This window comes from Micromys minutus (genome assembly GCF_963924665.1).
Source record: "Micromys minutus genome assembly, chromosome: 6".
In the NCBI taxonomy this organism is placed as follows: domain Eukaryota; kingdom Metazoa; phylum Chordata; class Mammalia; order Rodentia; family Muridae; genus Micromys; species Micromys minutus.
In genome coordinates, this window is record NC_137975.1 from 39999932 (window position 1) to 40017332 (window position 17401).

A 17401-nucleotide genomic window follows, 5' to 3' on the forward strand; every position below is an offset into this window, starting at 1 on the left:
TAGGAGATTAGGTACACAGGACTCTGTTGGGGAATTCTCCCACATTCTCCCAACCATGGAGATAATATGGGATGCTTTCCCTGCCAAGACAGAGAATACATTCTGAGGTCTTGAGCCAAATTAAATCTTCCCAGGGGCTGGAGAGATGGTTCACTGGTTAAGAGCACTGACTGCTCTTCCAAAGGTCCTAAATTTAATTCCAAGCAACCCACATGGCTGTACACAACCATCAGTAATGGTATCACACACCCTCTTCTGGTGTGTCTGAAGAGAGCAACAGTGTACTCACATAAAATAAATTAATAAATAAATCTTCCCTCCAGTAATTTGCTTCTGTCATGCTTGCCTCTATGAAAGGTAGCTAATATACAATGACATTTTTTTACTTTTATGCTTAATATACTATTTTCTAAATAAAAGTGTATTAAAACAAGATTAATACATTTTTCTAATACAGTATTATATTGACTAATATCAGATTAAAAAACTAAAGAAATCAGCCAATATTAATAAGAAAAGTATGAACCTTATACATCGACACTCTAAGTTACTGATATTCTAATCTGGGAGTGGTGGCCCATACCTTTAATCCCAGCCCTTGGGAGGGAAAGTTTTTTCAAACAGGAACTCAATATTCACTATGTGGCAGGCAGATCTCTGAGTACAGAACAAGTTGTAGGACATTCAGAGCGACACAGTAAAATCATGTCTCAAAAGAAAAAAGGTTTCAGCCTCAGCACTGGCTGGAGTCGTATTTTAATGTTGTCTAATTGTCCTTTTTCTTTTTATCCTCATTCCTGCCCTAGAGAACCTGTTGATTGACTGAGCTGTTTTGCTCAAATGGTGCCTCGATGGTGGAGCTCCAGTAAACAGGATACTGTGAAGGACACCACAGGAAATGAAGGCACGTGCAAAGGAAATTAAGATGACTTGAGACAACAGTGAATAAACCTTGTAAAAAGGGATAAGGTAATGGTAAAATGGTTTTGTGTATGCATTTAGAGATGTGCTAAAAATCTAGAGTAAAAAGATAATTCTCATAAATGCTTTAAGTCTTTGTACCTCGATTAGAGATAGTTTAGTCGACAGACTTGAGAGAATGATTTTGAGAAAAGCAGTTCTCCCTGCTCTTAAAGGTGCCAGCAGCTTCTCAGCTTCTATGCTAAGAGCTAATGGCTGTTTCTCCCAGCAAAATCTCCATGATGGTCCTTATTGGGTTCAGCAGGTAACAAGGTGCTCCTCTCTTGAAATTACACCTAGAGAAGGTAAGAATTTTGTCTAGACTAAAAATAAGATGTGTGCAGCCACTTCATTTTTGTTTGATGGGTTTTTAAAGTATAAATATGCTCTGCACGTCTTGATTATAGATATTGGCTTATAAGTTATTGAATATGATTAACATTTTATAACAGTGGTAACAGAAAGTACCAGTAACATTACTAGTAACGCAAGGTTGGAGTCATTCGAGACAACAACATATGGCATGAGACAACCCATGGAAATGGGTCTCTAAAATAACTCCAAATTGGGTTATATGTTAGGTAATAAAATTTAGGGCAGTGTCTGGCAAGGAATTGGAGGCTGAAATGTTGTGTGTTTCTGTACAGGAATTGGCAGCCAAATTCATAGCATGAATGTGATGCTCTTGGTGATGATTTTGGAGAGACTAGACTATTTGTTGGAGGTTGAGTTTTCCTTTCAAAAGTTGTAATTGCACTCTGGCATTCGTTGCAAGGGAAACTTTAAGATTATGGTTAAACTGCCAGTGTTCCATTGGCAACAGTTTGCTGTTCTATCACAGGCTCAGGACTCTAACTCACACATACTTGTAATTTATTGGTTATTCTCTGTATTTACGTTTCAAATGCTACCCCCTTTCCCCACAATATCCTTCCCACTGTCCACCCCCATTCTACTCCACTTGCATCCACGAAGGTGCTCCCTATCCCAACCAATCTCTCCTACCTCAGTGCCTTGGCATTACCCCACACTGGGAAAATGAGCCTTCACTGGTCCAAAGTCCTCTCCTCCCATTGATGTCAGACAATGCTAACCTCTGCTACATATGCAACTGGAGCCATGGGTCTCTCCATGTGTACTCACTGGTGTTTGGTTTAGTCCCTGCAAACTTTGAAGGGTTTGGTTGGAGGATAATGTTCTTCCCATGGAGTTTCAAACCATTTCAGCCTCCTCCAGTCTTATCTCCAGCTTCTTCATTGGAGTTCCTGTGTTCAGTCTGATGGTTAGCTGCAAGCATCAACTGTATCAGTACGACTCTGGCAGAGCCTCTGAGGAAGCATCTATATCAGGATCCTGTGAGTAAGCACTTCTTGGCATCAGCAATAGTGCTTGGATTTGATGGCAGCATGTGAGATGGATCCCTAGGTGAGGAAATCTTTGGATAACCTTTTCTTCAATCTCCGATCCCCTATTTGTCCCCCTATTTCCTCCCATGAGTGTTTTCTACCTTCTAAGAAGGACTAAGGCATCCACCTTCTGATCTTCCTTCTTTTTGAGCTTCATAAGGTCTGTGAATTGTTTCTTTGGTATTCTGAGCTTTTTGGGCTAGTACCTGCTTAACAGTGAATGCATACAATGAGTGGTTTTTGTGACTGGATTAACTCACTCAGGATGAAAACTTCTAGTTCTATCAATTTGCCTAGGAATTTCATGAAGTCATTTTTAAGAGTAGAGAATACTCAATTCTGCATATGTATCACAATTTCTGTATCTACTCCTCTGTTGAAGGACATCTGGGTTCTTTCCACATTCTGGATATTATAAATAAATATGAACATTGTAGAGCATATCTCCTTTTTATATGTGGGAATGTCTTTTGGGTATATGGCCAAAGTGGGATAGCTGGGTTCTCAATTAGTACTATGTCCAGTTTTCTGTGAAATGGCCAGAAAGATTTCCAGAATGTTTATACCAGTTTGCAACCTCACCAAGAGTAGAGGAGTGTTCCTCTTTCTCCACATCCTAACCAGCATCTGCTGGCAGCGGACATTTGATCTTAGCCATTCTAACTTGTGTGGGTGTGAAATCAGGGTTGTTTTGATTTGCATTTCCCTAATGATTAAGGATATTGAATACTTCTTTAGGTGCTTCTCTGCCATTCAGTATTCCTCAGTTGAGAATTCTTTGTTTAGCTCTGTACCCCACTTTTTAATTGGATTGTTTGATTCTCTGGAGTCTAACTTCTTGGAGTCTTTGTATATGTTGGATATTAGCCCTCTATCAGATGTAGGATTGTTAAAGATCTTTTTCCAATTGCTTGGTTGCCTTTTGTCCTATTGACAGCAATCTTTGCCTTACAGAAGTTTTGACATTTCATGAGGTCCCATTTATTAATTCTTTATCTTAGCACATAATCCATTGGTGTTCTGTTCAGAAAACTTTCCCCTGTGCCAATGCAAAAAACAAAGCTCTTCCCTGCTTTCTCTTCTATTAGTTTCAGTGTACCTGGTTTCATTTGAAGACCTTTGATCCACTTGGACATGAGCTTTGTACAGGGAAATAAGAATGGACTAGTTTGCATTCTTCTGCATGCTGACTTCCAGTTGAAACAGAAACATTTGTTGAAGAGGCTGTCCTCTTTCCATCGAATGTTTTTTAGCTCCTTTGTCAAAGATCAAGTGACCATATAGGTGTGTGGGTTCATTTCTGGGTCTTAAGTTTTATTCCACTGATCTACCTGTATATCTCAGTACCAATACAATGCAGTGCTTATCACTTTGCTCTATACTACACCTTGATGTCAGAGATGGTGAGTCCCCCAGAAGTTCTTTTATTATTGAGAATAGTTTTTGCTATTCATGGGTTTTTGTTATTGCAAACAATTTTGAAAATTGCTCTTTCTAACTTTATGGAGAACTGAGTTGGAATTTTGATGGAGATTGCATTGAATCTGTAGATTGTTTTTGGAAAGATGTCCATTTTTACTATGTTGATCCTTCCAATCCATGAGCATGGGAGATCTTTCTATTTTCTGAGATGTTCCTCAATTTTATTCTTCAGAGACTTGAAGTTATTGTCATACACATTTTTTTACTTGCTTGCTTAGAGTCACTCCAAGGTATTTTATACTCTTTGTAACAATTGTGACAAATATCAATTCCCTAAATTTTTTCTCAGCCTGCTTATCCTTTGAGTAGAAGAAGGTTACTGATTTGTTTGAGTTAATTTTATATCCAGCCACTTTGCTAAAGTTGTTTATCAGCTGTAATTTTTCTCTGGTGGAATGTTTGGGGTCATTTAAGTATACTATTATATCATCTGAAAAAGTAATATTTTGACTTCTTCCTTTCCAAATTATATCACAGTGACCTCCTTTTGCTGACTAATTGTTCGGGTTAGGACTTCCAGTACTATATTGAATAGGCTGGGGAAGAGTGGGCAGCCTTGTATAGTTTCTGATTGTAATGGGATTGGTTCAAGTTTCTCACCATTTAGTTTGATGTTGGTGTGTTGTACATTGCTTTTTACTATGTTTAAGTATAGGCCTAGAGTTCCTGCTTTCCTAGACTTTTAACATGAAGGGGTGTTGAAATTTGTCAAATGCTTTCTCAACATCTAATAAGATGGTCATATGATATTTTTTTCTTTGAGTTTGTTTATATAGTTGACTACATTGATGGATTTCTGTGTATTGAACTATCCCTGCATCCCTGGGAAAAAGGATATGGTGATCATGGTGAATGATTGTTTTGATGTCTTCACAGATTTGGTTTGCAAGAATTTTTTGACTATTCCTCCATTGGTGTTCATGAGAAAAAATTTGTCTGAAGTTCTTTTTGTTTATAGGGTCTTTGTATGACTTAGGTATGAGCATAATTATGGCTTCAAAGAACAAGTTAAGTAGTGTTTTTTTTTTCTGCTTTTATGTTGTGGAATAGTTTGGATAGTATTGATATTAGGTCTTCTCTAAATTTCTGAGAGAATTCTGCACTAAACCCATCTGCTCCTGGACTTTTTTGTTATTGTTGCTGTTGTTTTGTGAGGCTTTTGATGATTGCTTCTATTTCTTTAGGGTTATGTAGCAATTTAGATGTTCTAGCTGATCCTGATTAAATGTTGGTACCTGGTATTTGTCTAAAAAATTGACCATTTCTTCTAAATTTTTCAGTTTGTTTGAATACAGGCTTTTGTAGTAGAATTTGATAATTTCTTAAATTTCCTCAGTTTCTGTCATGTCTCCCCTTACATTTCTGGTCTTGTGGATTTGGATATACTCTCTGAACATTCTAGTTAGGCTGGCTAAGGATTTATCAATCATGTTGATTTTTTCAAAGAACTAGCTTTTGGTATTTTTGAATCTTTGTATAGTTCTCTTTGTTTCTACATGGTTGATTTCAGCTCTGAGATTGATTATTTTCTGCTATCTACTCCTCTTGGGTGATTTTGCTTCCTTTTGTTCTAGAGTTTTCAAACTGTGCTGTCAAGTTGCTAGTGTATGCTGTCTGCAGTTTCTTTTTAGTGGTACTCAGAGCTATGAGTTTTCCTCTCAGTACTGTCTTCATTGCATCCCATAGGTTTTGGTATGTTGTGCTTTCATTTTCATTAAATTCTAGAAAATCCTTAATTTCTTTCTTTATTTCTTCTTTGACCATACTATAGTTTAATAGAGCATTGTTCAGTTTCCATGTGTATATGGGCTTTTTGTGTCTTTGTTGTTATTAAAGACCAGCCTTAATCCATGGTGATCTGATAGGATGCATGGGAGTATTTCAATCTTCTTATATCTATTGAGGCTTGTTTTGTGCTCAACTGTGTGGTCAATCTTGAAGAAGATGCCATGAGGTGCTGAGAAGAAGGTGTATTCTTTTGTTTTTTGGTGAAATGTTCTCTACATGTCTATTAATTCCCATTGGTTCATAACCTCTACTAGTTTCACTGTGCCCTTGTTCAGTTTCTGCTTCCATGATCTGTCCATTGGTGAGAGTGGGGTGTTGAAGTCTTCCACTATTATTGTGTGGGGTGAAATGTATTTGTTGAGCTTCAGTAGGGTTTCTTTTATGAATATGGGTGCTCTTGTATTTGGAGCATATATGTTAAGGATTGAGAGTTCCTCCTGACAAACTTTCCCTGTAATGAGTAAAAAGTGTCCTTGCTTATCTTTTTTGATAACTTTTGTTTGAAAATCTACTTTATTCAATATTAGAATGGCAACTCCAGCTTGTTTCTTGGGGCCATTTGCTTGGAATATTTTTTCCCCACCCTTTTACTCTGAGATAGTGTCTGTGTTTGTCTCTGAGATGAGTTTCCTGTATGCAGCAAAAGGCTGAATTCTGTTTATGTATCCAGTCTGATAGCCTAGGTCTCTTTATTGGGGAAATGAGTCTATTTATGTTAACAGATATTAAGGAATAGTGGTTGCTGTTTCCTGCTATTTTTGCTTTTAGAGGCAAAATTATGTCTGTGTGTCTTTCTTCTTTTGGTTTTCTTGCTTAGTTATTTTCTTGGTTTTGTTAGAATGTAGTTTCCCTCCTTGTGTTGGGTTTTCCATCTATTATTTTTTGTAGGGCTGTATTTGTGGTCAGATATTGTATAAATTTAATTTTGTCCTGGAATATCTTGGTCTCTCCATCTATGGTGATTGATAGTTTTGCTGGGTAGAGCAGCCTGGGCTGACATTTGTGTTCTCTTAAGGTCTGTATGATGTCTGTCCAGGATCTTCTAGCTTTCATCGTCTCTGTTGAGAAATCGGGTGTGATTCTGATTGGTTTGCCTTTATATGTTATCTGACCTTTTTTCCTTACTGCTTTTAGTATTCTTTCTTTGCTTTGAACACTTGGCGTTTTGACTATTATGTTTCGGGAAGAATTTCTTTTCTGGTCCAATCTATTTGGAGTTCTGTAGGCATCTTTTATGCTCATGGTCATCTCATTCTTAACAGAGGGAAGTTTTCTTCTATGATGTTTTTGAAGATATTTACTGTGCCTCTTAGTGGATATTCTTTGCCCTCTTCTATTCCTATCATCCTTAGGTTTGTTTTTCTCATTGTGTCCTGAATCTCCTGGATATTTTTGGGTTAGGATATTTTTGGTTTTTGCATCTTCTGTAAATGCTTTTTCTGTTTTCAATGTTGTCTTCGGCCCCTGAGATTCTCTCTTCCATCTCTTGTAGTCTGTAGGAGATGCTTACATCTGTGACTCCTGATTTCTTTTTTAGGTTTCCATCTACAGGGTTTTCTCTTTTAGTGTTTACTCTATTGTTTCTATTTCCATTTTCAATTCCTTCATCTCTTTGGTTCTGTTTTCCTCTAGTTCTTTGATTTCTTTGAGTGTTTTTCGTATTTTCTCTTTAAAAGCTTCTATTTGTTTTATGGTTGTTTTCCCATACTTGTTTAAGGGAGTTATTCATGATCTTCTCAACGATCTCCATCATCATCTTGAGGTATGATTTCAGGTCTGAGTCTTCTTTTTCTGGAGTGTTTGGCATTCCACTGCTTGCTGTGATGGGAGAGCTGGGTTCTGATGATGCCAAGTTGTCTTGGTTTCCATTGCTTAAGTTCTTTCGTTTTCCTCTGTCATCTTGTCAGTGATTGGTACCCGTCTCTCCTGTGAACCTAAGGGCTCGTGGGTTCAGGAAGAAAACTGCTTCTGAGTGTTTGTCTTTTGGTGGGCAAGGAGTGAGTTCTGGTAGCAGTGACTCAGCTCTGTCTTTGTGGGCTCAGATGTGGGAGCTTTTGTGAGGCTGTTCTGGTAACTAACCCCTGTGCCCACAGGTCCTGTCTACTACTGGCAGGGACCTTGCTCTTTCTCTAGGCCATAACAGACCCTTTTCCTGATAGAACAGTACTTTATGCTCTAAAGTCTGGGGGCTCTCAATATGTCCCTGGGCCTATGTGTCAGACTCCCCTTTGTTCCAGGTTAAGAGGGTCTGTAGAGTTGAACTTCAAGCACTGCCTTTCCCTGGCAAACCCTGGCTCCCACTGACAAGGGCCTGTGCTTTACTGTGGGCCTGTGTGTCTAGGCTTTGAGCCAGGGCTTTTCGGGTGGATCCTGAGTACCTATGCCAGAGTTCCGGCTCTACTGAACTGGAGGGCCGTGTTTTTCGTGTGCTGTGCTTAGCCCTCTCTGCACTTTTTTTACTCACAGCACAGTCTCACCAGTCCTGTGTCCCTGGATCTCCACTCTTCCAGGTGCCAAATGGCCTGAGCGTTTGATCCATACCCAAGGGCTTTCCGGGTGGATCCTGAGTACTTATGCCAGAGTTCCGGCTCCACTGAAGCAGAGGGCCTCATTTTTCATGTGCTCCGCTTAGCCCATTCTATGCTTTGTTTACTCAGAGTGCAGTCCCACTAGGCCTATGTCCCTGGATCTCACACTGTTCCTGGTGCCCAATTTCATTCTTTATATCATCAAAATAGCAATAGCTTAAAACAATAAATTGCTATTTCTAGAGAATGCATGTTAAATTTTGCAGACTTGTCCTCAATGTCCTCCATTTTGTCCTGTAGCATATAATTGTGTTAATCCTCCAGGACTTAATCAATTATGACAAATGGATATTACTCATATTTCTGATTTTGAAACAATAAAATTAGTACATGTGAGTGTTGACACCTTTTCAGACTTCCTCATTACAATTGCTTTAATAGGAGAAGCCACTGAAATGTAGCTACTCATTGCCTACATTGTTTTTCTATGTAGGCGTGAGTTTCAAATCAGATTAAAACAGATAATGGAACTGGCTATTGTAGTCAAGCATTTGAGATGCTCTGTCAAATGTAATACTGCCCATATTTCTGGGATTCCTTATAATCTTCAAGGACAAGATATTGTGAAACAGGCATTGTGGACCTTTAAAACAATATTGTCATAAAACAAAAGGTGGAGTTATATCCCCATACACTACACACTTATTTAAATCATGCTCTTTTATTTTAAATTTTTTAAATTTGTATGCCAAGAAACTCTCTGCTGAGTTTCTATGGCATCCTACAACTAGGCACACTTATGCCTAGGTGAAATGGAGGGATCCACTTACTAGCATATGGCAGGGTCCCAATCAGGTATTAATATGGAGAAGATGGCATGTTTGTGTTTTTTCCCACATGGTGCTGAAGGAGCGTACTAGCTTCCAGAGTTACGGGTGAGACATGCTGATGTTGGGAAAAAGAATGGCGCTAACCTATGAGCATGTTGGTACCCTACAATGGTAACTAGGAAGCTGTATTGGACATTTGTTCCTGGCTTGCCTTTAACCCATATTGGACAAACTGCCTTGCCTCAAGCTTTTAGACCTTATGGGATAGAGAACATGAAGACTGTGTAAACTGACTTAGAAGGGTTAATCAAATAGAGAAGTTGTTGTAATGACTGTTCTCTTTCCTTTAATGTGACCAGTTATTCTGACTCAATCATGGACTGGTGTATAAATCAATTCCATGTTGCAAATGACAGTCTTTTGGAAGTCTGGTTCTAGAATTTTTCGGAAACATTTAAAAATTCACTATTACCTTGTATGAAGTAACATTTGCAGAGAATAAAATTGGGAGACAAATGTTAGTACATGAATTAAGGCTACTAATCTTTCATTAATTGGTAATATTAAAATTACTTCTATTTCTTCCTCAGTATTTAATGTAAGTTGTATTGACTGCACACTTTCTAATTGTGTTAGTGTATTGATATATGACATCTGTTATGGTGGTTTATCAACGAGCTTTTGTTTTATTGCCTATAGGTATTACAAGACTTTGATATTTTGAAAAAAGCTTGCAAATATTGGAAGAATTGAATTGGTCAGAAGCAAGAGTGGAGTGGGCTTCATTATTGCTGATATAGCAGCTTTAATTACATTAATAACTAGTACCACTGCTTCTGCAATTGCTTTGACACAAGAAATTGAGACAACTACTTTTGTTAATCATTTAGCAAAAAAAAAAAAAAGTTAGTAATGTTTTGAGTACTCAAGAGGATTTAGATAGGCAGTTGGAACAAAGGATTAATTTATGATGCTATTCAAATTTTTGGAGAAGAGGTTCTGAGTTTAAGAGTAAGAGGCCATCTCGAGTGTCATGCTAAATATCAATGAATTTGTGTTACTTCTAAAATTTTCAGTGATAGTCACTATAACTGGAAAAAGGTTACAAGACACTTGCAGGGTGTTTGGCATAATTCTAATACTTCTCTAGATGTTTTAACTTAGCATATAGAGATTATGAATTTAAAGAATGCCGCTCTGCTGAGTTTTGCTGCAGATATTGCTGATAAAAATATTTCTGGCCTAAATTCCATTTTGGTCAAGCTTCAAGGATGGCATATATAGCTTGATTATATTAGCCCTTCTTGTCCTGGGAATACTTTTATTCTTGCCCATTGTGAAGAAGCTAGTCTTTAATAACATCAATATGTTAGCTGCCAAAATACATGGCTTGAAACTAAAAATGGAACCTCATACAGAGTTATTAATTTAACAGCCTGGCAAGCCAAGGACGGGTATGATTCTGCACAGAACCTTACCAACCTAAGACAGAAATGCATTGCTTTTGATAATGCCCATTCCATGATGGGTAAAAAAGGCATTCTGATCAGAACAATCTAAGACAGGATCAGTCTTGTTTCTGAAATAAATAAGGGGGACATGTGGAAAGTCTTTGGGGGACATTTGCTTCTAGATACTTGGTGGGAATTTGACATTACCAGGACAAAAGAAAAATCTGACTTTGGGCCTGGACTCAGGAAATAGGCCCAGATTAAGAACATTTACATTTTAGTTAATGAAAAGTTCAGAGCAGGCTCAACATAAGCATGTGTGGCAGTCCTTTTGTCTTGGTCATTATGATTAACCCCTAGAAAGGTGTTTACAGAATTTTCTCTATTGCCTTGACTGTTCCTTGACTCAGAACTGATCTTATTATTCTGCAGGTAATTAATGTGATATAAAAACAGATTGGAAAATAATAAATCTGCTTCGGCCTCATCACTGGCAAGAATCATTTTAAAAAAAAAAAAGAAAGAAAAGGAAAGTAATTCTACCTAACAGATAATATATGCTGCTTTCCAGTATATTTCTGCAAGTTAATCTTAATGTTTCTATTCGCGTAATATTTTTACATGCATGACTGCATCCATTGAAAGGTTTCTACGAATCAATCAACTCTACCTTCTCTGTGAGTCAACTGCATGCACACTTGCTTCCATCCTTACTAAGAATTGTGCCATCTTCAGTCTGTTCTCCCTGAGAGCAAGCAAGAGTGGTGTGAGGTTATCCTGTAAAACAACAAAATAAACTTATATTTTACAAAGACCCAATAGGCATAAATGTTGGCATTTAGTCTAGGCTCAGCCCCACAGTTACCTGGACAGCCAGGAATGCCTGACTCTCTAAAGGGCTACTTGCCCCCTCCTCTCTCTTTTGCTCTCTTGCTCTTGTTTCCTTACCCTCTCCACTCTCTCTTCCCATTACTCTCCCCCCCTCTCTCCATGTGCTCGTGGATAGCCTCTAATCCTCTATTCTACCTCTCTGTCTCTATGTGTCTCTGTGTGTCTCTCTGTCTCTCTGTCTGTGTGTGTGTCTCTCTGTGCCTCTATCTTTCTCCCTCTCTCTGCCCTGAAAAAACTTTATTCTACACTATACTATGTGACTGGTCCCTCGGGGGGAAGGGATGCTTCAGAATGGACCCATAGAGTCACCACCTTCCCACATACATGACTGCATATCCACCTAATATATTCCTTTTCTTCCTTATATTTTTATAAAACACAACAATAAACATACGAAACAGACAAAAAAGAGTGAAGATATGGTCTATAGACATAAGGGATAAAGGAGAGGACTTTAAAAGCTATCCTTCCTGTCTTGCCCTACTATGATTTTATGTATGCCGCACATTCTTGAAATGTCACTTCTTGTCTACAGTTGTAACTTGAAGCCCCATCCTCTTCAATGCTCACTTTGAAAGAGTTTTGCTTCTATAAAATTTTGCTCCCCTTATTGCATTTGTCTCAGCATTTTAGGATCTTGTCATTGCGCCTATCTAAATTTCAGTGTTCTTGACAGCAGGGGCGGTATCTTTATCTCAAACACCCAATCACAAACACAGTCAATAAAGTTTCATTGCTTTATTGAATTAATAAACTAAACTTATCGTCATATCTAGAGCCAAAAAAAAGTTCCCTTGCAGAAGTATCATGCTGCAATACAAAGTCTTTATGATCAGCTGTTTTACAACTCTAGTCTGTGCCATGAACCTAGGAGAGCAAGACCTAAAAATGAGGCAACTAAAGTCTCATGCAATTGTCAACTTTATTCAGAGCAACAGACAATTTGTATTCTGAGGGTTAAGAAGAGTCACATGAGTAAAGTGGCCAACCATATGAACAAATTATACATTTTTCCATAGAAATATATGAATAACAAAAGCTGAAGAAAATTCATGCCTATTTGTTACACTTGAAGAAGCACAAAATATATCACAAGAATACTGGAGAAATGGATATCACAAAACTCTTATTTTCATGAAGTTTTCTCACAAGCATTAAGAATTCTCACATAATTTTATATTGAAACAAGTTCCAATAATTAGCTATTACAGACTGTGAGAACGCCATGCATTTTATATAACTTTGGTTTTGTCTTAATTTTCATTTGGCAATACATATTGGGCCAACCATTAGCATTTGAAGAAGTCAGTCGAAGAAAGTGTTGAGACTTTTCTACAAACATAGACACTACATTCAAGCCATGAGGTCACCTTGCAGATGTAAAAACAAGTTCTCAGACAGAAACTGTGCCTTCTGCTCAACCTTCTTCAAGGCTTATTAACTAATTAGAAACCCAAAAAATTGTAAATAGTTTTGAATGCCACAGTTCAGAGCCAAATTATTTTAGGTCATCTTCATCTCTCATAATGGACATGTATTTTCCTCCCCTGTGCGGAAACTAACATATTTTGATCATTAGGTAAAGGCCCATTACAAACAAACATCTATCTCACATCAACCCAGAAGCTAAGAGCATCATCAGATAGTGTATGAGGCCCATAGCAAGATCTCCTCACTTCATTTTAACCATTCTCCTGCTGTTTCTATGCGTGAATATGAAAAACATCTTTATTTATTCTGTCTTTATCCTATTACGATAAACATTTCATGAAACTGCTTTAATTTTGGAATATTTAGGGAAGGAACCTAGGGTGAATTAAATTTTTGTTCCTGAACCATGGTCATTTATATTTCAATCTAGAATAAATTATCTCTTTAGCCTTTTAATGTAAGGGTTGTATTCTTTTTTTAGTACATCTTTATTGTTTTAATTTTTTCTTTTCTTTTATTGGATATTTTCTTTATTTACATTTCAAATGTTATCCCTTTTCCCAGTTTTCCCTCTGAAAACCACTTATTTCATCCCCCATTCCCCTGCTTCTCTCAGACCTTCAAAAAAAACCTAATACCAATATTCTTCAAACTATTCCACAAAATAGAAAGAGAAGGAACAAAAACCAATTCATTCTATAAAGCCATAATTATGCTTATACCTAAATCACACAAAGACTCTACAAAGAAAAAGAACCTCACACCAATTTCCTTTTTGAATATTGACACAAAAATACTCAACAAAATCCTTGCAAACCGAATCCAGGAACACATCAAAACGATCATTCACCATGACCAAGTAGGCTTCATCCAAAGGATGTAGGGATGGTTTAATATAAGAAAATCCATCAATGTAATCCACTATATAAACAAACTCAAAAAAAAAAAACATACGATCATCTCATTAGATGCTGAAAAAGCATTTTACAATATTCAACACCCTTCGTGTTAAAGATCTTGGAAAGATCAGGAATTCAAGGCCCATACCTAAAAGCATTATACAGCAAGCCAATAACCAACATTAAACTAAATGGTGAGAAACTTGAAGCAATCCCACTAAAATCAGGGACCAGACAAAGCTTCCTACCCCTTCCCTACCTATTCAATATAGTATTTGAAGTTCTAACCAGAGCAATTAGACAACAAAAGTAGGTCAAAGGGATGCAAATTGGAAAGAACAAAGTCAAAATATCACTATTTGGAGATCATATGATAGTATACTTAAGTGATTTCAAAGAATTCCACTGAAGAACTCCTATAGCTGATAAACGATTTCAGTAAAATAGCTGAATATAAAATTTACTCAAACAAATCAGTAGCCTTTCTCTACTCAAAGAATATCTTTATTTAGCTTTTTTTCCCTTATTAGTTATTGCATTTATTTATATTTCAAATGTTGTCCCCCTTCCCGGTTTGCCCTCCCCAAACTCCCTATCCCATTCCCCACGCCCCTTGCTTCTATGACGGTACTCTGCCACACATCCACCTCTGCCTCACCACACTAGCATTCCCCTATGCTGGAGCATCAAGCCTTCACAGGACCAGGAGCTTCTCTTCCCATTGATGCCAGATAAGGCCATCCTCTGCTACATATGTGCTACATAAGCAGCTGGAGCCATGAGTTCCTCCACAACTCTTTGGTTGGAGTTTTAGAAAACTTGTATTCTATATCAGCACAGACGCCCAGAAATCAACCTTAGTCTCACACTCATGGTTCATTACAAAACCTGACTTGTAATTAGATCTAGCATCTTCAAAAGGTCCTTAAATGCTTCTTACTAAGTGGTCTGTGGCTTTTGTGATATTGTAAGTTGAAGACTGTCGTAGCTATTAGAAAGCTCAGGACAAAATGTCTTCTCACTGTTAATAATAATAGTGAGACCTTGGTATCACTATTCTTTTTGAGGGGTTCAGGCTCCCAATTGTAGCCTAAGGTGCCTAAACTCATGCTCCACCTGTTAAAGCTTCCTAAGTGCTGAGATCACAGGTATGTGCACTTATCCTGGATTATTTAATATTCTTGATTCATGTTTATTATGGCTCGATTTTAATTACTATCTATAGTTATTTTCATTGTAGTCAAAATATAAGTCATAAATTAAAAGCCAATCACTTCTCATTGAAATTCCAATTGTGATATAGATACATAGCTATATAATTTATAATATAACAAAGGCCACTAACTAGCTTATACTATTCAAAGGGTAATGTAAAAGAGAAAACAAAAATGTTCTTTGAAATATGTCTCTTGTCTGTCTAGTTAGTGTAACTAACCAAACAAGACTTGCAGACATTCCAATGAGAGTTTCATTATTTATAGTATAAACAAGAGAAACATTGTTCATACTAGAGATGAAACACAGGGTTATGAGCATGTGCAGCAAGCACTCTGCAATGAAACTACATTCCCAGCCAAAGAATTGGTTTAAAGATTTGTTTAAGATTTTTTAAATTCTTATTCACTAGTATGTCTGTTTGTTCACATGTAAGTATTGGCATGTGCGTGTGGGTGCCTGTGAAAACCAGAAGAGGGTGTCAGATTTCCCTGGTGCCGGGTTACAGGTGGTGGTAAGCCGCCTAACTTGGATGCTTCAACCTGAATTCTGGACCTGTGGAAGAGCAGCAATGGTGCCAAGCTATCTCTCAAGCATGGGCCATGGAAAATTTCAACATGCTGGTTTAATATATGTTAAAAACTCAGAAACTTATATCACAATATACCATACGTAAAGGGCTGTAGATTTAAATACTAACATAGAACAACTGCATGATATAAAGAAAGAAATACTCAAATAGATCCCTTGCAGGCTGGCGCAGACTGGGATCACAGATAATGAATGTGCTCTCTGCACAGGCACAAACCAGTCAGATGAAATCACAAAAGACTGGATTTGATTTTCTAGGAGACCTCAAAGTCTGGATCTCAGCAGAATTCTAAAGTTAAATTGTGAAGTATTTGCACTTTTATTGATGGTGTGTTTACCAATAAATAACTATTTTAAGACCATTTGCATGTGAAATATTTAATTTGAAATTAAAATTGCCCATTTTTAAAATGTTCTGGTACTTGATTTATACTCTACATATTCAATTCTGCCAGTGAATTATTTGTTGCACAGGACAGCTAAAGCTAAATTGTTGGAGGGAATCTTATCACTATTCTTATCCTGAAGTTTTCCGGATTTACAACTACAGTTACTGAACTAACAGCCCTTCCCAGTGCGAAGCTCTTTCCCCTAGAGAGTGAGTTCACACCACTCTGGGTATTGCTGCCCTTCATTCCCTCCCAGCATTGGGAATCAGAAAGCCTGGATGTATACATACATTGTGAATACACCCTCAGAAAGCTTTAAAGACCCTTCAACTGTCACACAGAAACCCCCAGGGCTAAGCTTGGTGCTGGACCTGACTTCTCTCTCTGGACCCATGTGCCTCTTGTCCTCCATGCTAGTCAAGTGGTTTCCTCTCTGTCATGGCATTAATTCTAAGAAATCTCTCCTCCAGAGTCATCAATTGCAGCATCTTTTGAACTCTGGCTGTGCTGGCTGGATTTGTGTCAACTTGACACAAATTATAGTTGCCTCAGAAGGATGAAATCTCAAATGAGAAAATGCCTCCTCCAGGCTGTGAGTCAGCCTGTAAAACACTGTCATAATTAGTGATTGAAGGGGGAGGGCTCAGCCCATTCTGAGTAGTCCTATCACTGGACTGGAAGTCCTGAGTTCTGTAAGAAAGCAGGTTGAATGACCCACAATAAGCAAGTCTGTAAACAGAACTGCTCTGTGGCCTCTGCATCAGCTCCTTCCCCCAGGTTCCTGATCTATTTGAGTTTCTTTCCTGGCTTTAATGACAAATAAGAAGTTAGACTCCAGAGAATCAAATAACCCTATTAAAAAATAGGGTACAAAGCTAAACAAAAGATTCTCAACTGAGAAATATCAAATGGTTGCAAAGCACCTAAAATAATGCTCAACATCCTTAGTCTTCTGGAAAATGCAAAACAAAACAACTCTGAGATTCCACCTCACACCAGTCAGATGGCTAAGTTTAAAAACTCAGATGACAGCAGATGCTGGCAAGGATGTGGAGAAACAGGAACACTCCTCTATTTTTGGTGGGATTGCAAACTGCTACAACCACTCTGGAAATCAGTTTAGCAGTTCCTCAGAAAATTGGACAGAGTACTACCTGAAGACCCAGCTATACCACTTCTGGGCATATACCCAAAAGATGTTCCAACATATAACAAGAACGCATGTTCTACCATGTTCATAGCAGCCTTATTTATAATAGACAGAAGCTGGAAACAACCAGATGTCCTTCAACAGAGGAATGGCTACAGAAAATGTGGTACTCTTACACGATGGAGTACTACTCAGTTATTAAAAACAATGACTCCATGAAATTCTTAGGCAAATGGATGAAACTAGAAAATACGATCCTGAGTGAGGTAACCCCGTCACAAAAGAACACACATAGTATGCACTCACTGATAAGTGTATATTGGCCCAAAATCTTGGAATAACCATAATACAATCCAAAGACCACATGAAGCTCAAGAAGAAAAAAGACCA

At 37.8% G+C, this 17401-nt stretch overlaps 1 protein-coding gene across 1 annotated transcript in view; it reads right to left on the reverse strand.

The window, feature by feature from the left end:
• The window catches only part of LOC308421986 (uncharacterized protein), a gene marked incomplete at both ends in the record, with an annotated part of 98303 nt that overhangs the window by 66047 nt on the left and 14855 nt on the right, over positions 1 to 17401 (reverse strand). Inside the window, one exon of the mRNA XM_080918481.1 lies at positions 11116 to 11222. Coding sequence (XP_080774607.1) covers positions 11116 to 11222 — 107 coding nt within the window. The remainder of the gene's footprint in view (positions 1 to 11115; positions 11223 to 17401) is intronic.